Source organism: Coregonus clupeaformis, chromosome 17, assembly GCF_020615455.1.
Source record: "Coregonus clupeaformis isolate EN_2021a chromosome 17, ASM2061545v1, whole genome shotgun sequence".
NCBI classification, from domain to species: Eukaryota; Metazoa; Chordata; class Actinopteri; order Salmoniformes; family Salmonidae; genus Coregonus; species Coregonus clupeaformis.
The window spans coordinates 70,855,140-70,883,033 of record NC_059208.1 but is presented as its reverse complement, the minus strand read 5'-3'; the positions used below and the strand labels follow the sequence as shown (position 1 = coordinate 70,883,033).

The window sequence follows — 27,894 nt, the reverse complement described above, 5'->3', positions numbered from 1 at the left end:
AATAAAAAGAGGGTGGCCGCTAAAATGTTTTGCTCACATGGTGGGGGGGAAAGGCTAAGGCTGGCTCTGATGAGGAGTGGGCACTTGGCATCAAATTCTTCTCCTCAAGATAACTTATTGTTGATAGGTATGGAAAAGAGAGAGGTTGAACAACTTTTCCTTATGAAATTAATTGTTATGTGATGGCAGCAATAAAGCATTGACAAGGAGTTTGTATCTATCTTGAAATACTGTATGTAGATCAGACTGTATCTACTCTCTGAATAATGTCTCTCCTCTCGGAACTATTTATTATGTAGCCATTTACCCAAGCGTAGAAAGGCGGTGCACTCTGTCCCACCCGCTCTTTCTTCCCTCCTTTCGCGTGTTTTAGAATGGCTACTCGCAAGGAATCAACTTCGACACCAACTGCCCCGATGGCTTCCACGTCTCCGGGAGCAACTTTGGATTCTCCTGTGAAGCAAATTCAGATCGAGGGTCTGGTGAGTTAATTAGGAGGTTCATTCTTTCTGTTTTGGAGGCTGTGGGACAGGGTAGGCAGGCTCGAAAGTCTGGCTAGTCTAGCTAGCTTTAGCATCATGGCGGACACAAAAGCGCGGTGGATGGAATGTGTCCTAACTGTAAAATGTGGTTGGATAGTATCACTGTCTACATTTGTTGTTGTGACAAAAACCCGATTGCCAGACAATGACCACGGTCTTGTAGCTAACGTTAGGTAGTTAGCCATTTTCTCTAGAAAATGATGGAGAAGTGATGTGACTCCTTCCATATGGCAGAATATCCATCTCAAACCAAATCAAATCAAATTGTATTTGTCACATACACGTGTTTTAGCAGATGTTATAGCGGGTGTAGCGAAAAGCTTGTGCTTCTAGCTCCGACAGTGCAGTAATATCTAACAATTACACAACATACACCCAATACACACACAACTGTAGGAATGGAATTTAAGAATATATACATATATGGACAAGCAATGACAGAGCGGCATGGACTAAGATACAGTAGAATATTATAGAATACAGTAAATACATATGAGATGAGTAGTGCAAGATATGTAAACATTATTAAAGTGACTAGTGTTCCATTTTTTAAAGTGGCCAGTGATTTCAATAGGCAGCAGCAGCCTCTAATGTGCTAGTGATGGCTATTTAACAGTCTGATGGCCTTGAGATAGAAGCTGTTTTTCATTCTCTTGGTCCCAGCTTTGATGCACCTGTACTGACCTCGCCTTCTGGATGATAGCGGGGTGAACAGGCAGTGGCTCGGGTGGTTGATGTCCTTGATGATATTTTTGGCCTTCCTGTGACATCTGGTGCTGTAGGTGTCTTGGTGGGCGGGTAGTTTGCCCCCTGTAATGTGTTCGGCAGACCGCACCACCCTCTGGAGAGCCCTGCGGTTGTGGGCGGTGCAGTTGCCATACCAGGCGGTGATACAGCCCGACAGGATGCTCTCAATTGTGCATCTGTAAAAGTTTGAGGGTTTTAGGTGCTAAGCCAAATTTCTTCAGCCTCCTGGGGTTGAAGAGGCTCTGTTGAGCATTCTTCACCACACTGTCTGCGTGTGTGGACCATTTCAGTTTGTTGGTGATGCGTACGCCAAGGAACTTGAAGCTTTCCACCTTCTCCACTGCGGTCCCGTCGATGTGGATAGGGGGGTGCACCCTCTGCTGTTTCCTGAAGTCCACGATCATCTCCTTTGTTTTGTTGACATTGAGTGAGAGGTTATTTTCCTGGCACCACACTCCCAGAGCCCTCACCTCCTCCCTGTAGGCGGTCTGGTCATTGTATGTAGCTAGTCTGTAGCCATGGGAACACATGCATAGTTCAAAGAGAGATGTTGCCATGTCTGTCAATTTGAGGCACATTCATGTCCAGGCATCACACAGAACACACGACTGACAGTCAGTGCCAGAAGTGGCCCCTACTGTGTCCACAGAACAAAACACACATTACTCAAACAAAAAAAGCTCACACTTAACTTTTCGGTGATATTTGCCACTTTGATCTCAAAATAGGTCAACTACTTTAATCGTGTAGGTGGGGGGTCTGACAAAGTGTGCAGACGCAGAGTAGTGATGGGACGTTTGGCTCTTAGTGAGTGCATACATTTTTCATATCTCTTCATACATTTGAAACGAGGTCTAGTCGTGGTCCAACCAAACTATATTGTGAAGGACTCTTGGTGGAATGCGTTGCTTGACTGCTGTGAGGGAGATAAGTAGAGAACTATTGATTTTTGGGGGTTAAAGAGGCCGATGGCCAATATTCAGCATCAATACATTTGAAAATGTTTGACATCATTTCCCAGAGACAGCCATGTTATGCATTAATGCATCCATTTTAAAACCAAACAACACATGTGACTTTGTTTGTACCAATCTAAGTACATAACAACATAATGGTAATAATGTTATTTGAATGGTAAATCACTTCATAAACTGGGTAAATTAAGATGGCGTAGGCCTACTCACAATACAGGTGAATGCATATTCAATAGGAGTGTGTGTCATGCATTGAGTTATTGAGGTTATTTTGGCTGGTCAGTGGAGTCTATGGTGCTACAGATGACAATCTGTTTGCCTTCCATGTGGGACTTATATTAGCCTACTGATCAACAACATTTTCATAGAAGCATCCAGCATGTCACGCCCTTCACCCTTGGCTTTTTCCACATTTTGTTACATTACAGCCTTATTCTAAAATGGATTAAATCGTTTTCCCCCCTCATCAATCTACACAAAATACCCCATAATGACAAAGCAAAAACAGGTTTTTAGATTTTTTTGCAAATGTATAAAAAATTGTTTTTTGGCATAAGTATTCAGACCCTTTACACAGTATTTTGTTGAAGGACCTTTGGCAGCGATTACAGCCTCAAGTCTTCTTGGGTATGACGCTACAAGCTTGGCACACCTGTATTTGGGGAGTTTCTCCCATTCTTCTCTGCAGATCCGCTCTGTCAGATTGGATGGGGAGCGTCGCTGCACAGCTATTTTCAGGTCTCCAGAAGTGTTTGATTGGGTTCTGGCTGGCCCACTCAAGGACATTCAGAACCTTGTCCCGAAGCCACTCCTGCGTTGTCTTGGCTGTGTGCTTAGGGTCGTTGTCCTGTTGGAAGGTGAACCTTCGCCCCAGTCTGAGGTCCTGAGCGCTCTGAAGCAGGTTTTCATCAAGGTTCTCTCAGTACTTTGCTCCGTTCATCTTTCCCTCAATCCTGACTAGTCTCCCAGTAGCTGCCGCTGAAAAACATCCCCACCGCATGATGCTGCCACCACCATGCTTCACCTTATGGATGGTGCCAGGTTTAATCCAGACGTGACGCTTGGCATTCAGGCCAAAGAGTTCAATTTTGGTTTCATCACACCAGAGAATCTTGTTTCTCATGGTCTGAGAGTCCCTTAGGTGCCTTTTGGCAAACTCCAAGCGTGTCATGTGCCTTTTACTGAGGAGTGGCTTCTGTCTGGCCACTCTTCCATAAAGGCCTGATTGGTGGAGTGCTGCAGAGATGGTTGTCCTTCTGGAAGATTCTCCCATCTCCACAGAGGAACTCTAGAGCTCTGTCAGAGTGACCATCTGGTTCTTGGTCACCTCCCTGACCAAGGCCCTTCTCCCCCGATTGCTCAGTTTGGCCGGGTGACCAGCTCTAGGAAGAGTCTTGGTGTTTCCAAACTTCTTCCGTTTAAGAATGATTGAGGCCACTGTGTTCTTGGGGAACCTCAATGCTGCAGAAATTTTTTGGTACCCTTCCCCAGATCTGTGCCCTGACACAATCCTGTGTCGGAGCTCTACGGACAATTCCTTCGACCTCAAGGCTTGGTTTTCGCTCTGACATGCACTGTAAACTGTGGGACCTTATATAGACAGGTGTGTGCCTTACCAAATCATGTCCAATTAATTTAATTTACCACAGGTGGACTCCAATCAAGTTGTAGTAACATCTCAAGGATGATCAATGGAAACAGGATACACCTGAGCTCAATTTTGAGTCTCATAGCAAAGGGTCTGAATACTTATGTAAATAAGGTATTTTTATTTTATTTTATAAATGTGCAAAAATTTATAACAACCTCTTTTCGCTTTGTCATAATGGGGTATTGTGTGTAGATTGGTGAGGAATTTTTTTTTCTTTAATCCATTTTAGAATAAGACTGTAACGTAACAAAGAGGTAAAAGTCAAGGTGTCTGAATACTTTCCCAATGCACTGTATTTGCTGGCAAACAATGTTAAACAGTTGAATTGTTATGAACACACCCATCAATCGGTCTCCAACTGTTTGAAAAGCGTGTTAGCCTGTCCACTTTGTTGAGATGTTGAAATCAAGTGGCCTACCTTATTTCTCAGAATGAGAACGAGTTGCCAATTCCTAATAATTGTTTTATGCTTATTGCACATTTATAAAACACAGACTAGACAGCTAGTTTAACAGTCTTTGGCTAAAATGCTGCTAGTGGTACCCCAATGCTGTGTATGACAAACTGAGCATTAATTTCCCAGAATCAATGTTCATTGATACTTTCGTTTTGGTAGTGTCTGATCTGTGCTCAATTTGAGCAGTTGAGACATAAAAAGTGTATCGTTATAAATGTTGACTTCTCTATTACAGTAAAATAATGTCTCTGTGTTTTGGTGTCCATATCACAGATTTTCTGTTGGACCAAACCTCAAATGCAAGTAGCGAGTTGAAACCGCTCGTCAGAGACGAAGATGTGATCTCTCAACTTTGTTGGCGTGAGAGGCAGGGGGAGGGGCTTGGTGTGTGTAAACCATAGAGGAAGAGGCGAAGCAAGAGGCTTTACTCTCGCTAAAATCTGTCCAAAATAAGGCCAATGTGTTTCTATGGGCTTATTTTGGACCTAAGCTTGTCGCCTGCCTTTGGGGCAACGACTCCCATTGTTAGGGCGGAGACGTGCATCTCTTCATTATATAGAGATCTCTGGTGTAAATGGGGAGGTGCATCTCTTCATTATATACAGATCTCTGGTGTAAATGGGAAGGTGCACAGCACAGAAGGAGCGAAGGAGACGAGACCAAAAATACAACATGAGAACAAGCGGACATAAACGCTCATATAAATAAATGATGCCCTAATCTATGGATTTGACATGACTTGGCAGGGGCACACCCACTGGGGAGCCAGGCCCAGCCAATCAGACTGAGTTTTTCCCCACAAAAGGACTATTAAAGACAGAAATACTGCTCAGTTTCATCAGCTGTCTGGGTGGCTGGTCTGAGACAATCCCATGAAGAAGCCCGATGTGGAGGTCCTGGGCTGGCGTGGTTACACTTGGTCTGCGGTGGTGAGGCCGGTTGGACGTACTGCCAAATTCTCTAAAGCGGCTTTGGAGGCAGCTTATGGTAGAGAAATTAACATTCAATTCTCTGGCAACAGCTCTGGTGGACATTCCTGCAGTCAGAATGCCAATTTCCCGCTCCTTCAAAACTTGAGACATCTGTGGCATTGTGTTGTGACACAACTGCACATTTTAGTGGCCTTTTATTGTCCCCAGCACAAGGTGCACCTGTATAATGATCATGCTGTTTAATCAGCTTCTTGATATGCCACACCTGTCAAGTGGATGGATTATCTTGGTAAAGGAGAAATGCTCACGAACAGGGATGTCAACAAATTTGTGCACAAAATTTGAGAGAAATAAGCTTTTTGTGCGTATGGAACATTTCTGGGATTTCAGCTCATGAAACATGGGACCAACATTTTACATGTTGCGTTTATATTTTTGTTCAGTTTTTTTTTTGCATTTCGTGAATCGCCCATGAATTAGAAAAAATTGAGCTATGATTATTTTGGCCGTGTGGCCCAGCCCTGCATGGAGGCCGTGTGGCCCAGCCCTGCATGGAGGCCGTGTGGCCCAGCCCTGCATGGAGGCCGTGTGGCCCAGCCCTGCATGGAGGCCGTGTGGCCCAGCCCTGCATGGAGGCCGTGTGGCCCAGCCCTGCATGGAGGCCGTGTGGCCCAGCCCTGCATGGAGGCCGTGTGGCCCAGCCCTGCATGGAGGCCGTGTGGCCCAGCCCTGCATGGAGGCCACTACCAACAGTTCTATTTAGCGTTACACCAGATTAACAGGTAATCTGGGTAGAAGCCTCAGTTAGCTACTTCCAATGCTTGACAAACTCCCTGACTTGTTGTTTTCAGCTTGTTACTCTTGTTTATTCACACTGTTGTCCTTACTTTTCACTTGATCTTCCTCATCCCCAGTGTGTTCTCTCTGGAACAACATAGCAGCAGGCCTCTGCCCTGCCATCCATCCATGGTGTCTCTGATTCAGTATGAGAGCTGAAATCTGGCACTCCATCAAAAAGGGCATCTCTCATTTGGCTCTTTGTCCAACTCTTCCAGAGAAGCCATGCAAGGCTGGGGATAACGTGTCCATGTTGTGTTAGTAGCAGCACAGTCAGAATGATTCTCTGAGTCCAGTGAAAACCAATAATCCACTACAGTGGCTGGTTTCTTAGAAATACTTTGTCTTGCCCTTTCTGAAATCATCTCACCCCCCCCTCCTACAGGTGGTCCTGAAGATGATCAAGCATTACCAGGAGGAGGGCCAGGGCAGTGAGGTGGTTCAGGGTGTGCTACTGGGCCTGGTGGTGGAGGACCGGCTAGAGATCACCAACTGTTTCCCCTTCCCTCAACACACCGAGGACGACGCTGACTTTGATGAAGGTACGTGGTCTAGAGGACCTTGTGTTTGTGCTTTGAATTGGTAACCTACTGCTCTTCTTAGAGTGTGTGTTCTGAATGTTCAAGTGTTTCTCAGTATGTCTCCTGTCTGTCAGGTCTGTGTGTCAGTCAGTACCTCATCAGAGAGCATTCCTCTGACCGGAGCCCCTGCTGCTTCACCTGACTGACAGCGTAGCCTGACTATAGGAAGGGAGAAGTCTCCAATCGTGGCTCTCACTAACAAGCTACTGTCCTGAATTCTGGGAAATACCAAAGCATGAAAGGTTGCTGAAGGTCGTTAGTATCGGGGTAAGGATGTATTGTAGGTAGGGAGTCAATTAAAGGGCTGTCAGTAGTAGTGACTGTAGAACAGTGACCCTGGGATATCTGGTAGGGCTGTCTAGGGAGTAATGGCTGTGTGGTAGTGACTACTAGTGAGTGTATAGCAGTGATCCAGAGGTATCTGGTAGGATTTGGTCTCTGCCACTCCCCTTAGTTAATAAGGCCCCTATGGGGTTCCCCTGCAGCAGACCCCGGGAAACCCTGTGTCAGTATTCTGATATCATCTTGGCTAGATATGCTTCCACTAAGACATACTGGTACACTACAGACCAAATAGTTTGACATACTATTAAGGTGTTTTCATACTTGGTCCTTTCAGACCAGTTTTGTGAGGACAATGTGAACACAAAACCCCAGGTTTGCTTGTCGTTATTCCTACACCACACACTAGACTACTGCAACACTGTTTCCCCTGCCATAACCCCACACACTAGACTACTGCAACACTGTTTCCCCTGCCATAACCCCACACACTAGACTACTGCAACACTGTTTCCCCTGCCATAACCCCACACACTAGACTACTGCAACACTGTTTCCCCTGACATAACCCCTCACACTAGACTACTGCAACACTGTTTCACCTGCCATAACCCCACACACTAGACTACTGCAACACTGTTTCCCCTGACATAAAGCCTCACATTGGTGCCACAATAGAGAGAAGATGATGATGTTTAGGTTCTTGGAAAAAAACGTGGTATTTTTGGATATTGATTAGCGATTGTCAAGGATGCACATAAATGCCATAATATGTGTGGAGTTTTGTACTGACATGATGTTCAGATTATTTGTTTGCAATATGTGATCTATAGGCTAAGAGTTTAATAAGCTGTTTATTTGATTGTGGGGTTTGAATAGTGTGAGAAGACAACATATTTGGTGTGAATCACAACAGGGTACAAAATCGAGGTCCTTGCTATCCGGAATCCTTGGGATGTCCCAACTCTGACATTACCCCATTTGAAGTTGACCTTTATATGGGTTAAGGTTAGGATTTAGGGTAGAGACGTACCAAGGATCCCGGTTAGCACTAACCACAATCAAGGATAGCTCTTACAGCATTACTGTCCCCTGCGATGAAATCGGGGAGGGGGACTGTGGATCGGTCTCCAATTTTGACGCAACTTGGGTGAATGATGCGTCTTGCCATAGAGATCTGGCATTTACTAAATGAAACTGATTTGCCCAAGGGCGGCGCGTTAGTAATGAACTGAAATGTGTGAGTCACACCAGAGAGGAAGAGGCACAGCGGGAGGGATAACTGGGAGATGGCTAGAAAGGTTCTAGCTTTTGTCAAATTAATGTGAGAAGTTGATGGTTTTTGCGTTTAAGCTAACCCTAACCCTTTTCCTAACCTTAACCTAATTATCCTAACATGCCACGTTAATTCTAACCTGCTGCGTAAATTCATCTAACCTGCTACGAAATGTCAAATCTGATGTTAATTTGACAAAAGCTAGATCCCTTCTAGCCATGACCGGATATCTGGCCCCAAAATCTGTCTTCTCCAGCAGGTGGCGTTTTTTCTTTGGTATATGTGACCGACTGGCTCGATTCGGTCTTATGTAGCAAAATTTGAAATTGTGTTTTTTACATTGGATAAAAGTAAATGATATATCATACACTACAGTTGAGGAACAATGGGAAAGTAATTCTGCTTTGAAAGTTTATAAACTTGTAAACTCACTTTTGAGAGAATGGCCCTTGAATGTTTTGGTACATACTGGAGAGCTCTTCTTTGTCAACACCCATTCAGCATCGTTCACACCCTCTTAAGCTTTAGCCCCACCCATCTCTTTAAGGATTCACATGTGAGGCTATGTACTAAACAACCATTTCAAGGCTGAAGGCTGGTTTATACTACGGGTGCGGTCGTAAATTCGCTCTGGCTATCTACTCCGATTTCAGAGCACTCTCATCTGAGTGTGCCAGAGCGCAGAATAACTGACGAATTTATGAGGAAATTATAGTCCTAAATAAGCTTTCCAGTTTCACCGACGAGAGGTACTGGGTCCTGGCAAATAGGTTCCGGAACGAAAGTCCAAAACTGAGAGATGCCGGATCCTGTTCCGGCAGGCTCTGGCTCAAATGAAGCACTGGATCTAGCTAATGATTAGCTCATTAGCTCACAATGCAGAGGAGAAACCCCACGCTTCAGCCATGGAGCCACCATGCTGCATCAGACAGGTGACCGTGCATCAGCCATGTAGCCACCATGCTGCATCAGACAGGTGACCGTGCTTCAGCCATGTAGCCACCATGCTGCATCAGACAGGTGACCGTGCTTCAGCCATGTAGCCACCATGCTGCATCAGACAGGTGATCATGCTTCAGCCATGGCAGGTGATCGTGCTTCATTGATGTAGCCACCATGCTGCATCCTACAGGTGACCATGCTTCAGCCATGGAGCCACCATGCTGCATCAGACAGGTGACCATCCTTCAGCCATGTAGCCACCATGCTTCAGCCATGTAGCCACCATGCTTCAGCCATGTAGCCACCATGCTTCAGCCATGGAGCCACCATGCTGCATCAGACAGGTGACCATGCTTCAGCCATGGAGCCACCATGCTTCAGCCATGGAGCCACCATGCTGCATCAGACAGGTGACAATGCTTCAGCTATGGAGCCACCATGCTTCATCCATGTAGCTACTATGCTGCATCAGACCGGTGATCAAGCTCATCTCTCTCCATCTCTCCCTCCCTCCCCTCTCTCTCCACCTCCCCTTCTCACCCACACCCTCTCTCCTCTCCTCCTTTAGTCCAGTACCAGATGGAGATGATGCGTTCTCTACGTCATGTGAACATTGACCATCTTCATGTGGGCTGGTACCAGTCAACCTATTATGGATCATTTGTCAGCCGGGCCCTGCTAGACTCTCAGTTCAGCTACCAGCACGCCATCGAGGAGTCTGTTGTGCTCATTTACGGTAAGTAATCCATCTGTCACACACACACACACACCTCTCACACACACACACCTCTGACACACACACCTCTGACACACACACACACACACCTCTGACACACACACACACACACACACAGTCCTGACACACACAGCTGACATATCCAACCTGACACACGCGCACACACACACACACAGAGAGACGCACACACACAGTCCTGACACACATAGCTGACATATCCACCCTGACACACACGATACTCCTGTCTCTGCTGTTAAGATGCAGCAAGGTGTTAGTGATACTGCTGTTAAGGTGCAGCAAGGTGTTAGTGATTCTGCTGTTAAGGTGCAGCAAGGTGTTAGTGATACTGCTGTTAAGGTGCAGCAAGGTGTTAGTGATACTGCTGTTAAGATGCAGCAAGGTGTTAGTGATACTGCTGTTAAGGTGCAGAAAGGTGTTAGTGATACTGCTGTTAAGGTGCAGCAAGGTGTTAGTGATTCTGCTGTTAAGATGCAGCAAGGTGTTAGTGATACTGCTGTTAAGATGCAGCAAGGTGTTAGTGATTCTGCTGTTAAGATGCAGCAAGGTGTTAGTGATACTGCTGTTAAGGTGCAGCAAGGTGTTAGTGATTCTGCTGTTAAGATGCAGCAAGGTGTTAGTGATACTGCTGTTAAGGTGCAGCAAGGTGTTAGTGATACTGTTGTCTCTGCTGTTAAGGTGCAGCAAGGTGTTAGTGATACTGTTGTCTCTGCTGTTAAGGTGCAGCAAGGTGTTAGTGATACTGCTGTTAAGATGCAGCAAGGTGTTAGTGATACTGTTGTCTCTGCTGTTAAGGTGCAGCAAGGTGTTAGTGATTCTGCTGTTAAGGTGCAGCAAGGTGTTAGTGATACTGTTGTCTCTGCTGTTAAGGTGCAGCAAGGTGTTAGTGATACTGCTGTTAAGATGCAGCAAGGTGTTAGTGATTCTGCTGTTAAGATGCAGCAAGGTGTTAGTGATACTGCTGTTAAGGTGCAGCAAGGTGTTAGTGATTCTGCTGTTAAGGTGCAGCAAGGTGTTAGTGATACTGCTGTTAAGGTGCAGCAAGGTGTTAGTGATTCTGCTGTTAAGATGCAGCAAGGTGTTAGTGATTCTGCTGTTAAGATGCAGCAAGGTGTTAGTGATCTTTTGTCTCTGCTGTTAAGGTGCAGCAAGGTGTTAGTGATACTGTGTCTGTTAAGGTGCAGCAAGGTGTTAGTGATACTGCTGTTAAGGTGCAGCAAGGTGTTAGTGATACTGCTGTCTCTGTTAAGATGCAGCAAGGTGTTAGTGATTCTGCTGTTAAGGTGCAGCAAGGTGTTAGTGATACTGTTGTCTCTGCTGTTAAGGTGCAGCAAGGTGTTAGTGATACTGCTGTTAAGATGCAGCAAGGTGTTAGTGATTCTGCTGTTAAGGTGCAGCAAGGTGTTAGTGATTCTGCTGTTAAGATGCAGCAAGTTGTTAGTGATACTGCTGTTAAGATGCAGCAAGGTGTTAGTGATTCTGCTGTTAAGATGCAGCAAGTTGTTAGTGATACTGCTGTTAAGATGCAGCAAGGTGTTAGTGCTGAAAGGTGAATTCATCTCCCAGTGTCTGTTGGAAAGCAGACTGAGACAAGTTTTCCTCTATATTTGAGATTTTTCAAAGTAGCCTTGACAGCTTTGCACACTCTTGGCATTGTCTCAACCAGTTTCATGAGGTAGTCACCTGGAATGCATTTCAATTAACAGGTGTGCCTTGTTCAAAGTTAATTTGTGGAATTTCTTTCCATCTTAATGCGTTTGAACCAATCAGTTGTATTGTGACAAGGTAGGGGGGTATACAGAAGATAGCCCTATTTGGTAAAAGACCAAGTCCATATTATGGCAAGAACAGCTCAAATAAGCAAAGAGAAACGACAGTCCATCATTACTTTAAGACAAGAAGGTCAGTCAATCCGGAACATTTCAAGAAATTTGATATTCTTCAAATGCAGTCGCAAAAATGATCAAGCGCTATGATGAAACTGGCTCTCATGAGGACCGCTACAGGAAAGGAAGACCCAGAGTTACCTCTGCTACACAGGATAAGTTAATTAGAGTTAACTGCACATCAGATTACAGCCCAAATAAATGCTTCACAGAGTTCAAGTAACAGACATCCATGCAAAATGTGTAGAAAAGATCATTCCACTTTGACATTATGGGGGTATTGTGTGTAGGCCATTGACAAAACATCAAGCTGTAACACAACAAAATGTGGATAAAGTAAAGGGTTGTGAAGGCACTGTACATCAATTAGGTTTGATCACATGACCCAGGCCATGTACTCTGCTCCTCTGTCAGGAGCTGTGATTCAGGAAGTCTTCATGATGGTCTAAATACGATAGACTTGAACATTACATCCTCATGATATTGCTCTGACAGATCTTCCTCCATTAGTCCCCTGTCCACAGACATCTTCAGGGATGACCGTGGTTCTGTCCCAAATGGTAACCTATTCCTGATATAGTGCACTACGTTTGACCAGAGCTCTATGGGGAAATGTTCCTCAGTTTAACAGTTGAACACTTTAACATGACAGGAGAGACTAATGTTCCCTGCCTTTGTGTCAGGAAGGCCAGCAGTTCGTAACTCACTCGGTCTTCTGCATGTTTAATGAGGGACCACTGTTAATCAATAATGAAGTATATACCGAGCATTCGTTCCAAATGGCACCCTGTTCCCTATATAGGGCTCTCTGGTCAAAAGTAGTGCGCTGTATAGGGAACAGGGTGCCATTTGGGACGCAGACAGCTCTAAATGGATCAAAGCACCTCAGGGGAATCTCCATTATCACAGTTAGAGAGGGAGTAGTGAGGGATAAAGGCTTTTTAAACGCCTGGTTCATTAACATGTATGACTCAAACTGGTTCATTGACGTGTATGAATCAAATGGGTTCATTGACATGTATGAATCAAAGTCAACTTAGATCTTTCCCAGAGGTGAAGTAAACAAACAATGTTTCTGTTTACTTGTCAGTAGTGTTGCACGGTATACCAAAACTTCTGTCCTTTTTCAATACTAGAACATGAAAAACGGTTCGGTACTATCATTTTTGTTACTTTCGGTACTTGTGTCTTATGTCCTATAAGGATTGAGAGGATGGAGTCTGTCTAGTAGTTTGTATGCATCTTCAAAGCGGCAGTAGTGAGCTCGCCAGGCTACTTGGCCTTGCTCATGTAGCTGAGACAGCACAAGAAGAGAGAATTCCCGCAGCATGGCTTCTTCAAACGGAAACATCATACCTCCAGTTGACATAACTGGTTCCAGATGCGAACTATGGGAATACTTTGTTTACAGAGCAGATGAGGGCCAGCCCACCGAAACAACTAAGCAAAAGGTGTTACAAAGTCAGTAGCAATAGCCACTAGCCAGCCAGCAGCCCTGGGTGGAACGTTGCATCCTATACGTTGTTTCTCTCCTCTCTAGATCCTATACGTTGTGTTTCTCTCTCCTCTCTCTAGATCCTATACGTTGTGTTTCTCTCTCCTCTCTCTAGATCCTATACGTTGTTTCTCTCCTCTCTAGATCCTATACGTTGTGTTTCTCTCCTCTCTAGATCCTATACGTTGTGTTTCTCTCTCCTCTCTCTAGATCCTATACGTTGTGTTTCTCTCTCCTCTCTCTAGATCCTATACGTTGTGTTTCTCTCCTCTCTCTAGATCCTATACGTTGTGTTTCTCTCCTCTCTCTAGATCCTATATGTTGTGTTTCTCTCTCCTCTCTCTAGATCCTATATGTTGTTTCTCTCTCCTCTCTCTAGATCCTATACGTTGTGTTTCTCTCCTCTCTAGATCCTATACGTTGTGTTTCTCTCTCCTCTCTAGATCCTGTACGTTGTGTTTCTCTCCTCTCTAGATCCTATACGTTGTGTTTCTCTTTAGAATCCTATATGTTGTTTCTCTCCTCTCTCTAGATCCTATATGTTGTGTTTCTCTCTCCTCTCTCTAGATCCTATACATTGTTTCTCTCCTCTCTCTAGATCCTATACGTTGTGTTTCTCTCCTCTCTCTAGATCCTATACGTTGTGTTTCTCTCCTCTCTCTAGATCCTATACGTTGTGTTTCTCTCCTCTCTAGATCGTATACGTTGTGTTTCTCTTTAGAATCCTATACATTGTTTGTCATCTCTCTAGATCCTATACGTTTTGTTTCTCTCCTCTCTAGATCCTATACGTTTTGTTTCTCTCCTCTATAGATCCTATACGTTGTGTTTCTCTCCTCTCTCTAGATCCTATACGTTGTTTCTCTCCTCTAGATCCTATACGTTGTTTATGTCATCTCTCTAGATCCTATACGTTGTGTTTCTCTCTCCTCTCTCTAGATCCTATACGTTGTGTTTCTCTCTCCTCTCTAGATCCTATACGTTGTTTTTCCTCTCTCGTTGTTTCTCTCCTCTAGATCCTATACGTTGTTTTTCTCTCCTCTCTAGATCCTATACGTTGTTTCTCTCCTCTCTCTAGATCCTATACGTTGTTTATGTCATCTCTCTAGATCCTATACGTTGTGTTTCTCTCCTCTCTAGATCCTATACGTTGTGTTTCTCTCCTCTCTCTAGATCCTATACGTTGTTTTTCTCTCCTCTCTAGATCCTATACGTTGTGTTTCTCTCCTCTCTCTAGATCCTATACGTTGTGTTTCTCTCCTCTCTCTAGATCCTATACGTTGTGTTTCTCTCCTCTCTCTAGATCCTATACGTTGTTTTTCTCTCCTCTCTAGATCCTATACGTTGTGTTTCTCTCCTCTCTCTAGATCCTATACGTTGTGTTTCTCTCCTCTCTCTAGATCCTATACGTTGTTTTTCTCTCCTCTCTAGATCCTATACGTTGTGTTTCTCTCCTCTCTAGATCCTATACGTTGTTTCTCTCCTCTCTTTAGATCCTATACATTGTTTCTTTCCTCTCTCTAGATCCTATACGTTGTGTTTCTCTCCTCTCTCTAGATCCTATACGTTGTTTTTCTCTCCTCTCTAGATCCTATACGTTGTGTTTCTCTCCTCTCTAGATCCTATACGTTGTGTATGTGTTAAGTCTTATTGTGTGGTGTTCCGAATTGATAGAATGTTAAAGACCTTTGTTTTAATCTTAACATCTCTCTCTCTCTCTCTTTCTCGCTTCTCTCTCTCTTCTCTCTCTCTGTCTCTCTCTCCCCCCCCCACTAGATCCCATTAAGACAGCCCAGGGCTCCCTGTCCCTGAAGGCTTACAGGTTAACACCCAAACTGATGGAGATCTGCAAAGAGAAGGACTTCTCAGCTGAGGGGTGAGCCCAGGCACCACAGACCGAGAGAGACACACACACACACACACACACACACACACACACACACACACACACACACACACACACGGTAGGAGGATTCACAGTGGCACACACATGCACCAACACACACGGAGACAGACACACACACACACACCTGGAGAAGCGACTGAGACGCACACACACAGGCACCAGGCTCCACTTCAGAAGCTGGATGAGAATTGCCAAAAGCCATCAATACCACACACCACACAGACACACACACATACCACATAGACACACACACAGGCACAAATACCAACTGCACCTTTTCCGAATAAGAATTCAGCATCAATGCTGTGCTTTTGAAACTCCCTTCAAAAGATTCAAATGCATGATGTTATTTTCCCCATGGGCAAGGAGAGCCTCATCAGAAGCTGTTAGTGATGTGATAGTGGTTTATTACTAGTGTGTGTTGGGGCTGCCAAACAACTATACTGCAGTGTTTATCCACTGCCTGGCTGGCTTTGACCCTCAGGCTGTTGGCCATTGATTTTAAATTGCATCTGAATAATGCGTAATGAGAGCCATTTGAAAAAGATCTGAGTTCCCACAATCTGAGTTTATAAAAAGGAATCACAGCAGACTGGTATTAAATTGACCAGAAAATAACAGCTTTAGGATTTTAAAATAAAATAAACTCAGCCAAAAAATAAACAACCCTGTCTTTCAAAGATAATTACACACACACACACCCTCTTACCTAAACACCCACCCCTACCTAACCACCCACACACACACCCACCCCTACCTACCTACCTCATCAGTGTCTCTCAATACGCTACTGATTGAAAGGCCAGGAGGACAATATCACCCCTATTGAAGACTCATTTCACCACCATTATTATGGGGAGAATCTGAATAATATATTATTTCAAAGAAGTGCTTCACTTTTCCATGATGGTGTCTTTCATGTGGCGGTATTTGATGTTTTATAAGCTGGTGTTTTGTGATCTTTAAATGAAAGTCAGGAAGAGAGACTGGCACTACTTCCTGTTGAATTGTCTCTACCTTCAGTTTACCACGACTGCTGTCAACAGGATCCAGCTTTATAAACGCACATGGCAAATTTAGTACATTAAACTAATTTATTTCAGAGCTGGCAATCAAATCGAATTGAATTGAACTTAATTGAATGTAATTGACTTTTGAATTGAACTGAACTGATTATTTTCTCTCCCCAGATTGAAGAAGGCCATGATTGGTTTTGAGCACATGTTTGAGGAGGTTCCCATTGTGATCAAGAACTCCCATCTGATCAACGTTCTGATGTGGGAGCTAGAGGAGAAGTCAACTGTGGCCGACAAACACGAGCTGCTCAACCTCTCCAGCAGGTACGTACGTGACTTGGTGCTGGAGCCGTCTATCCTAGTGCCCTAGAAGGTAGGGGGTAGGAGCTAGGGGTTGATGTGGGAGCTAGAGAAGTCTACTGTACTTGACAAACACGAGCTGCTCAACCTCTCCAGCCGGTCAGTACAGAGCTGTCTGAACGTTGTGGTCGTCATACTTTTATTGTCCAGCAGGTCAGTGGTGGCACTGTCGATTTGCTTGTTTTCTAGTTCTAGGAAATATGTAGGGGTTAGTGTCTAGGGGTTAATTATGAAGTCTACGTGAACGTTGTTTCTGTCAGTGTCTTATTGTCCAGCAGGTAAAGGCGTGGTGCTGTGCTCTGGCTGTCTCATACTGTCTATTATCTAACCAACCATGTCCATCTTAGTCCACTTCTGAATCCCAAATTGACCCAAAGTCCCTACACTCGACCCCCCTACACTCAAGTGTTTTCCACAAGCACATGGAGTAGCCAGCCAAATATAAAAAATAGCCAGCCAGGCTTTTTACCGAACAACCTCTATTTTGGTGGCCTCTGGTACATTCTAATGCCTTGATTCCATCTGAAATACACAGCTAAATTATTGAATACTTTTGAGTTTACCTCCCGGATTGGAAAAAATAGTTGTGGTATTGTGTCTACAATTAAAATGACTGAAAATGTATGAATTCGGTGTATTGTTAGTAGTTTTGGATATCGCGTAGGACTATTTGTTCAGGACTATTTTCAAAGTAAGAACATTAAAAAAAGGTTGAACATTTAACCGTGTCTTCTCAAGGTTAATTACTTTACTGCAAGATATGAATTGCCACAATTGTTTGTTCTTCAAATATGTATTTTATAAAAACAGAAACATTTTCTTAAAGGTAACATTTTAAATCAAACACATTTTTTAAATGACTAAATGGGTCTCTAAAATACACAGAACAGATGCTGAAGTATGTTCTGGGTCCATACTGTGGCTTGCCAAAGTATTCACCCCCCTTGGCATTTTTCCTATTTTGTTGCCTTACAACCTGGAATTAAAATGGATTTTTGTGGGGGTTTGTATCATTTGATTTACACAACATGCCTACCACTTTGAAGATGCCAAATATTTTTTATTGTGAAACAAACAAGAAATGAGACAAAAAAACAGAACTTGAGCGTGCATAACTGTTCACCCCCCCAAAGTCAATACTTTGTAGAGCCACCTTTTGCAGCAATTACAGCTGCAAGTCTCTTGGGGTATGTCTCTATAAGCTTGGCACATCTAGCCACTGGGATTTTTACCCTTTCTTCAAGGCAAAGCTGCTCCAACTCCTTTAAGTTGGATGGGTTCCGCTGGTGTACAGCCATCTTTAAGTCATACCACAGATTCTCAATTGCATTGAGGTCTGGGCTTTGACTAGGCCATTCCAAGACATTTAAATATTTCCCCTTAAACCACTCAAGTGTTGCTTTAGCAGTATGCTTAGGGTCATTGTCCTGCTGGAAGGTGAAGCTCCGTCCCAGTCTCAAATCTCTGGAAGACTGAAACAGTTTTCCCTCAAGAATTTCCCTTTATTTAGCGCCATCCATCATTCCTTCAAATCTGACCAGTTTCCCAGTCCCTGCCGATGGAAAAACATCCCCACAGCATGATGCTGCCACCACCATGCTTCACTGTGGGGATGGTGTTCTCAGGGTGATGAGAGGTGTTGGGTTTGTGCCAGACATAGCGTTTTCCTTGATGGCCAAAAAGCTCAAGTTTAGTCTTATCTGACCAGAGTACCTTCTTCCATATGTTTGGGGAGTCTCCCACATGCCTTTTGGTGAACACCAAACGTGTTTGCTTATTTTTTTCTTTAAGCAATGGCTTTTTTCTGGCCACTCTTCCGTAAAGCCCATCTCTGTGGAGTGTACGGCTTAAAGTGGTCCTATGGATAGATACTCCAATCTCCGCTGTGGAGCTTTGCAGCTCCTTCAGGGTTATCTTTGGTCTCTTTGTCGCCTCTGATTAATGCCCTCCTTGCCTGGTCTGTGAGTTTTGGTGGGCGGCCCTCTCTTGGCAGGTTTGTTGTGGTGCCATATTCTTTCAATTTTTTAATAATGGATTCAATGGTGCTCCGTGGGATGTTCAAAGTTTCAGATATTTTTTTATAACCCAACCCTGATCTGTACTTCTCCACAACTTTGTCCCTGACCTATTTGGAGAGCTCCTTGGTCTTCATGGTGCCGCTTGCTTGGTGGTGCCCCTTGCTTAGTGGTGTTGCAGACTCTGGGGCCTTTCAGAACAGGTGTATATATACTGAGATCATGTGACAGATCATGTGACACTTAGATAGCACGCAGGTGGACTTTATTTAACTAATTATGTGACTTCTGAAGGTAATTGGTTGCACCAGATCTTATTTAGGGGCTTCATAGCAAAGGGGGTGAATACATATGCACACACCACTTTTCCGTTATTTATTTTTTAGAATTTTTTGAAACAAGTTATTTTTTTCATTTCACTTCACAAATTTGGACTATTTTGTGTATGTCCATTACATGAAATCCAAATAAAAATCCATTTAAATTACAGGTTGTAATGCAACAAAATAGGAAAAACGCCAAGGAGGATGAATACTTTTGCAAGGCACTGTATGTGTTAAGAGAAGTTAAATTACTGAAAGAATTTCAACACGTGTTTGCAACTCTTTGAATTGCAGTATGTCATTTATTTAAAGAAAATACTTGTTTAGCAACTGACCCACAGATTTATTCTTAAAGAATCATGTAAGAGTCTGCTGACTTCCACAGGCTTCAAACTAACTTTTAAGAGGCATTTTCTCAGCTATCTGTAATACAAGTATGATTGAAGAATAAAACAGATGTTAACATGGGCTTTGCTACACAGAAAGCAGCAGTTGACTGTTCCATTGTCAAAAGTTAGATTAAAATATTTTAAAAGCTAATGATACTTATATGGTATTTTCAAAGATATTGATATAGGCCTATTGATTTAATCAGTTTTATTTTATCATATTTTGGACCAGAGCGAAGCTCTCTTCACTAGGCCTACGTATTGTTCCTGCAGTGAGGAGGATTCACCATCTTTATCGAATGTTTTCATAATTTATCTGCAGATAATCGCCAAAAAGCCTACCAGTAAGAAAATTAGGGAGCCAAATGAACGTCTCTCTCACCGATGCAATTCGGTTACTGACCAGTCACTCACTTTAAGTCCTGACGGACTTCATATGGAAAATACAAACAAGATCTTTAGCTGACTGTCTCGTTGCGATATCATGAACACATATATACTGTAACTACGTTGTGTGATTTATGGATGGCAAGGATATGAGATCGACTTTATTCAGTCAGTTCCACACCTTTTTAATAAACTAGTCAAGCTTGCTGTTCATCAATCAAAGCACAGTAAACAGCATAACGCCAACGCTTCATAACGCCAACGCTTTCGCGGCTGCATATGAAACACGTGGAAGAAAATAAATGAATGATCCAGAAAAACAATAAGAGGATTTAGACTAATCGTCACCACATTAAATGAGACGTGCAAATTCACTGAGACGATGGAGCGTCATGCTTTCTCCCTCAGTGTGAAGAAATCTGACCAACCACAGAGCACCCAGGTACTGAGAGGCGGGACAGACGGCAGACTGTCATCGCTCACTTTGTGGCTGACAGGCGCCTGTCCTGTCAATAGATCGCTAGAAGATGCAAATCGTTCATTCTAGCGGGAGAGGGCTCTGCAGACTTTTTTCTGGCTAGCGAATTGAAAAGTTGCCTAGTTAATTTAAGTGGAAAAAGTAGCTAATGGAAAACACTGGCACTACCTCCTGATCACTTTGTAGATAAACTACCAACCATGTTTGTTTTAGTCCACTTAGTGAACCCCTAATGGACCACTTCCCTGCCCCCTACTCCTAGGCACTTCTGTGTTTAAAAAAAGCTATTTTCCCTCACTACTCCCTCTCTAACTGTGATAATGGAGATTCCCCTGAGGTGCTTTGATCCATTTAGAGCTGTCTGCGTCCCAAATGGCACCCTGTTCCCTATATAGCGCACTACTTTTGACCAGAGAGCCCTATCTAGGGAACAGGGTGCCATTTGGAACGAATGCTCGGTATATATTTCATTATTGATTGACAGTGGTCCCTCATTAAACATGCAGAAGACCGAGTGCGTTATGAACAATGGTCTCCCCCTGTCGTGTTCATGTTAAAGTGTTCAACTGGGGAACATGACAAGGGTTGTATCCCAAATTACAACCTATTCCCCATAGGGCTCTGGTCAAAAAGTAGTGCACTATATAGGGGATAGGGTACCATTTGGGACAGAACCACTAATCTCATGTGTTGTCTATCTCCCCTCAGTAACCACCTGGAGAATGTAATCTCATGTGTTGTCCTTCTCCCCTCAGTTATCGCCTGGAGAATGTAATCTCATGTGTTGTCCATCTCCCCTCAGTAACCACCTGGAGAATGTAATCTCATGTGTTGTCCTTCTCCCCTCAGTAACCACCTGGAGAATGTAATCTCATGTGTTGTCCATCTCCCCTCAGTAACCACCTGGAGAATGTAATCTCATGTGTTGTCCATCTCCCCTCAGTAACCACCTGGAGAATGTAATCTCATGTGTTGTCCATCTCCCCTCAGTAACCACCTGGAGAATGTAATCTCATGTGTTGTCCATCTCCCCTCAGTAACCACCTGGAGAATGTAATCTCATGTGTTGTCCATCTCCCCTCAGTAACCACCTGGAGAAGTCTCTTCAGCTCCTGATGGACAGAGTGGATGATATGAGTCAGGACATCGTCAAGTACAACACCTACAGCCGTAACCTCAGCAAGCAGCAGCAGCAGAAACACCAGGTAACACACACACACACACACACACACACACATTATCTCTGTTATCATGATGAGAATGTAATCAACACATTGTAGTTGATAATGAGATAATATACAGTGATTCACAGTGATTCTATTAGAGGGGCGTCCACAGGGAGTCCTCTCCTTTCATCCTCTTCTCCTCCAGAGAGGGAGGGAGAGAGGGAGGGTGAATGAAAGGAGAGGGAGCCACTAACATCACCTCTAAACTTTCCTGCTGTTACTTCCATGATCCATCATGTTCTCCTAGCTCCCCCCTCTCCCCAGTCTCTCACTCCTCTCTGCTGAACCACCCTAACCAGGCCTTCTGTGACTGAGGCTGCGTCCCAAATGGCACCCTGTTCCCTATGTAGTGCACTACTTTTGACCAGGACTATTGAGTTTTGATCAAAAGTAGTGCTCTATTTAGGAGATGGGGTGTCATTTGGGACTCGTCCTGACTGTCCTGCAGGGAAGCTGCTGGCCAAATCCACTATACCAGGGAGACAGAGGCTTGCTACTATATAATATAACTGTTGATTTATCCACTATACCAGGGAGATGGAGGCTTGCTACTATATAATATAACTGTTGATTTATCCACTATACCAGGGAGATGGAGGCTTGCTACTATATCATATAACTGTTGATTTATCCACTATACCAGGGAGATGGAGGCTTGCTACTATATAATATAACTGTTGATTGATCCACTATACCAGGGAGATGGAGGCTTGGTACTATATAATATAACTGTTGATTGATCCACTATACCAGGGAGATGGAGGCTTGGTACTATATAATATAACTGTTGATTTATCAACTATACCAGGGAGATGGAGGCTTGCTACTATATAATATAACTGTTGATTGATCCACTATACCAGGGAGATGGAGGCTTGGTACTATATAATATAACTGTTGATTTATCCACTATACCAGGGAGATGGAGGCTTGCTACTATATAATATAACTGTTGATTGATCCACTATACCAGGGAGATGGAGGCTTGGTACTATATAATATAACTGTTGATTTATCCACTATACCAGGGAGATGGAGGCTTGCTACTATATAATATAACTGTTGATTGATCCACTATACCAGGGAGATGGAGGCTTGATACTATATAATATAACTGTTGATTTATCCACTATACCAGGGAGATGGAGGCTTGGTACTATATAATATAACTGTTGATTTATCCACTATACCAGGGAGATGGAGGCTTGGTACTATATAATATAACTGTTGATTTATCCACTATACCAGGGAGATGGAGGCTTGGTACTATATAATATAACTGTTGATTTATCCACTATACCAGGGAGATGGAGGCTTGGTACTATATAATATAACTGTTGATTTATCCACTATACCAGGGAGATGGAGGCTTGCTACTATATAATATAACTGTTGATTTATCCACTATACCAGGGAGGCAGAGGCTTGCTACTATATAATATAACTGTTGATTTATCCACTATACCAGGGAGATGGAGGCTTGCTACTATATAATATAACTGTTGATTTATCCACTATACCAGGGAGGCAGAGGCTTGCTACTATATAATATAACTGTTGATTTATCCACTATACCAGGGAGATGGAGGCTTGGTACTATATAATATAACTGTTGATTTATCCACTATACCAGGGAGGCAGAGGCTTGGTACTAAATAATATAACTGTTGATTTATCCACTATACCAGGGAGATGGAGGCTTGGTACTATATAATATAACTGTTGATTTATCCACTATACCAGGGAGATGGAGGCTTGGTACTATATAATATAACTGTTGATTTATCCACTATACCATGGAGATGGAGGCTTGCTACTATATAATATAACTGTTGATTTATCCACTATACCAGGGAGATGGAGGCTTGCTACTATATAATATAACTGTTGATTTATCCACTATACCAGGGAGATGGAGGCTTGCTACTATATAATATAACTGTTGATTTATCCACTATACCAGGGAGATGGAGGCTTGCTACTATATAATATAACTGTTGATTTATCCACTATACCAGGGAGATGGAGGCTTGGTACTAGCTACTGCTACTGAATACAATGTAATGTGAGGGTCCCAATATAGAGGTGGCTGGAGCATGGAATGGTGCCTTTTGTGATGGAGCACTAAACACCAGTTTGCATATCTCATATCAACCTAGAAGACATTTCTTATAGCAACCTAGAAGACATTTCTCATAGCAACCTAGAAGTCATTTCTCATAGCAACCTAGAAGTCATTTCTCATATACACTGAAGAAAAATATAAACGCAACATGTCAAGTGAAATAAAATATTCCAGAAATTGTCCATATGCACAAAGTGTATTTCTCTAAAATGTTGTGCACAAATTTGTTTACATCCCTGTTAGTGAGGATTTCTCCTTTGCCAAGATAATCCATCCACCTGACATGTGGGGCATATCAAGAAGCTGATTAAATAGTATGATCATTACACAGGTACACCTTGTGCTGGGATCAGTGAAAGGCCACTCTAAAGTGTACAGTTTTGTCCCACAACACAATGCCACTGATGTCTCAAGATGAGGGAGCGTGCAATTGGCATGCTGACTGCAGGAATGTCCACCAGATCTGTTGCTTGAGAATTGAATGTTCATTTCTCTACCATAAGCCGCCTCAACGTCATTTTAGAGAATTTGGCAGTATGTCCAACCGGCCTCACATCCGCAGACCACGTGTAACCACACCAGCCCAGGACCTCCAAATCCTGCTTCTTCTCCTGCGGAATCGTAGAAGACCAGCCACCCTGACAGCTGATGAAACTGAAAAGTGTTTCTGTCTGTAATGAATCCCTTTTATGGGGAAAAACGTATTCTGATTGGCTGTGCTTGGTTCCCCAATGGGTGGGCCTGGCTCCCAAGTCGGTGGGCCTATGCCCAGTCATGTGAAATCCATAGATTAGGGCCTAATGAATTTATTTCAATTGACTGATTTCTATATATGAACTGTAACTCAGTAAAATATTTGAAATTATATCAACCTAGAAGTCATTGCTCATATCAACCTAGAAGTCATTGCTCATATCAACCTAGAAGTCATTGCTCATGTCAACCTAGAAGTCATTTCTCATATCAACCTAGAAGTCATTTCTCATGTCAAACTAGAAGTAATTTCTCATATGTCAACCTAGTTATACATGAATATTGTGATGTTAGTTTCTGGCAGGCTTGACAGGCTTTGTATGTGTATCCAGGTACTTGTAGATTCCTACCATCTACACCCCACCACCAACCTGTGTCCTCTGCTCTGCCTCCCCAAATTAAAAAGGCTTTTAGGTTCTGACACGCAGCACATCACTGATTTACACTGTCGTATACCAACACAAATCACTCCATCCCTGTCTGTTAGATTTTTATAGCTGTTCTCTCTCTCTCTCTCTCTTTCTCTCTCTCTTCTCTCTCCTCCCCTCTCTCTCTCTCTCTCTCTCTATCTCCCCCCAGTATACCCAGCGGCGCCAGCAGGAGAATGCACAGAGACAGACCAGAGGAGAGACTCCTCTACCGGAGGAAGATGTCACCAAGATGTTCAAACCTCCCCAGCCCCCTCCTCGCATGGACACTCTCCTCATCGCAGGTACACACACACACACTTCACTTTGTAGAATCGCACCCACACACCTTCCCTCCTCCTAGCAGATACCTATCCCCTCCTCTGTTCTGTTCTCTCCCTGGTAGGTATCTATCCCCTCCTCTGTTCTGTTCTCTCCCTGGTAGGTATCTATCCCCTCCTCTGTTCTGTTCCCTCATCTCTCCATTATGTTAGAGTTCCATTGATCTTTATAGACTTCATCTAACATCCCTGCCTGCCTGCTGTCTCTCTGATGGTTGGTTACGTCCCAAATGGCACCCTATTCACTTTATAGTGCACTACTTTTGACTACGGTCCATAGGGAAACCCATAGGGCTCTGGTCAAAAGTAGTGTACTATTTAGGGGATATGATGACTTTTTTGGACACGACCGTTGTCACAACATTCAACTAATTTACCTGCAGTACTGCTGATGTGCTCCTACTGTGATTCATACTCATTTGTTGTGTGTGTGTTTCCACCAAACAGGGCAAATTAACAATTACTGCCAGAATGTGAAGGAGTTCACCTCTCAGAACCTTGGCAAGCTCTTCATGGCTGAGGCCCTTCAGGGACACAACAGCTAGAAGAGGAGGAAGAGGAGGAGATGGAGATGCCCCTCCCACCCAATCAGAATGATCAATATAGGCCTGTGTTCTAAATGGTACCCTATTCCATTTATGGTGCACTACTAGTCAAAACTAGTGCACTATGTAGGGAATAGGGTGCCATTTGGGACGCATCCTATGACTGGAGGATTGATGTGATGATGCGAGATTTAAAAAAAAACGTTAAAAAACCTGCATGTTTTTTTTAAAACAACATTATTATTATTCATTATTAAGAAAGCATATTCCAGGTTCTCCAGAGAAAGATTTTGAGTTTGAATATTATTGTAACTTAATAAAAGCTTTGCATCTCCCCCCATTATTTTGACTCTCTGTATGTCTATCCATGTAGATTAAGCCTTGTCCCGGACTGAAACACACTTACAATGGAGATTCTCCAAAGTCCAGTATTAGGCATCATCTGTGTCCGGGAAACTGCCCATAAGTGTATGTGTGTCCAATAGAATAACGGTGCCTACGCTGACTACAATAACACCAATGTTTCCTCCCTGTACAGTATTATGCTGGTATGTCCTTCTGTTTATGAAGCTGCAGCCTCCTCCTCTTTCTGTTCCTGGGATAGGGGGTGCTAACTGATCACCCAATACATCACACCCTGGTCCTGATGGTTACAAAGCAACAGGACATGACTGTGTAGTGCACAGGACTGTGGTCAAACGTAGTGCGTGCCGTTTGGGACATAGATCCCAGTTTTAATGAAGCTGTCAGGCCGTGTTGATCATTAAATAATTATCTACCTACACTATCTGCACTGCGAAAGCACCAACCGCTGGAATATTGTAATGTTACAATCCGTGTTACACAACTCCGACAGAGGCTGACATTCGACACACACTGACCACCAGCTGAGGCACAGCAGTAAAGGTAGGACTTGTCATATGTTGTGGAGACAATAACTCAGCTTATGTGTGACTTGTGTTCTTGACTGTGTGTGTGTGACTTGTGTTCTTGACTGTTTGTGTATGTGTGACTTGTGTTCTTGACTGTTTGCGTATGTGTGTGACTTGTGTTCTTGACTGTGTGTGTATGTGTGTGTGACTTGTGTTGACTGTTTGCGTATGTGTGTGTGACTTGTGTTCTTGACTGTGTGTGTGTGTGACTTGTGTTCTTGACTGTGTATGTGTGTGTGACTTGTGTTCTTGACTGTGTGTGGCTTGTGTTCTTGACTATGTGTGTGTGACTTGTGTTCTTGACTGTGTGTGTGTGACTTGTGTTCTTGACTGTGTGTGTGTGTGTGACTTGTGTTCTTGACTGTATGTGTGTGTGGCTTGTGTTCTTGACTGTGTGTTTGTGTGTGACTTGTGTTCTTGACTGTGTGTGTGTGTGTGGCTTGTGTTCTTGACTGTGTGTGTGTGTGTGTCTTGTGTTCTTGACTGTGTGTGTGTGACTTGTGTTCTTGACTGTGTATGTGTGTGTGACTTGTGTTCTTGACTGTGTGTGGCTTGTGTTCTTGACTATGTGTGTGTGACTTGTTCTTGACTGTGTGTGTGTGTGTGTGGCTTATGTTCTTGACTGTGTGTGTGTGTGTGTGTGTGTGTGACTTGTTCTTGACTGTGTGTGTGGCTTGTGTTCTTGACTGTGTGTGTGTGTGTGTCTTGTGTTCTTGACTGTATGTGTGTGTGGCTTGTGTTCTTGACTGTATGTGTGTGTGTGAAGCGCTGCAGGAGTTGAACAGTAGTTACCAGTCAGCTACTGAACTGGTGTAATTGAAAAACAGACCCTCTCTTCATAAGTCAGTTTTCTTTAGACCTTGACAGGAACTCTGATGGGCACAGTTTGGAAATACTCATTTACTAAGTTTAGTGTTCTTGGATGGTAGCCTGACACGTTGTCTGTACCTGCACTTAGTAGACGTGTTGTTTTATTGGCATGGCACTTTGGATATCTAGTCTTGTTCAAGTAACTTGGTGTATTAAAGAAAATTGATTGTCTGACTGGAGAGTCAATAAATATTTTATGCCCAGCAAATCATGGTGATTTCAAATTGGCATTGATTCTGACATCAATAATGGCTCTTAATTTCATTAGTTTATGTCAAGTAAAACCTCTGCTGCTGTATAATGTCTCATTTCTGAGTCAGTGTATGTGTATGCAAGGTGACAGGGTTTAGTGTGTGTTTGCAAGGTGACAGGCAGGGACGGCTTGTTCAATAGGGCGATATGGGCGACGCACTGCCAAACGGGAAAAGGAAGGGATTTTTTTTCTAATCAATTATAAAAAAATAA

The 27,894-nt window shown here is 43.4% G+C and overlaps 1 protein-coding gene across 1 annotated transcript; it reads left to right on the top strand.

Moving 5' to 3' along the window:
• Positions 1-334: 334 nt before the first annotated feature.
• Positions 335-25,970, top strand: LOC121585940 (eukaryotic translation initiation factor 3 subunit H). The gene is made up of 8 exons (XM_041902292.2): positions 335-482; positions 6,526-6,682; positions 9,790-9,957; positions 15,133-15,232; positions 16,453-16,602; positions 21,315-21,435; positions 24,914-25,046; positions 25,530-25,970. Exons 1-8 carry the CDS (start codon positions 375-377, stop codon positions 25,625-25,627), a joined length of 1,035 nt encoding a protein of 344 aa, XP_041758226.1. The 5' UTR covers positions 335-374; the 3' UTR covers positions 25,628-25,970.
• The last annotated feature ends 1,924 nt before the right edge of the window (positions 25,971-27,894 follow it).

What these genes read in the sequence shown, in the direction of transcription:
- LOC121585940 (XM_041902292.2), top strand. Translation starts at nt 375, where the DNA reads ATGGCTACTCGCAAGGAATCAACTTCGACACCAACTGCCCCGATGGCT. An exon ending in AAATTCAGATCGAGGGTCTG is followed by an intron (nt 483 to 6,525) that starts GTGAGTTAATTA and finishes CCCCTCCTACAG; the next exon opens with GTGGTCCTGAAGATGATCAA. An exon ending in GGACACTCTCCTCATCGCAG is followed by an intron (nt 25,047 to 25,529) that starts GTACACACACAC and finishes TCCACCAAACAG; the next exon opens with GGCAAATTAACAATTACTGC.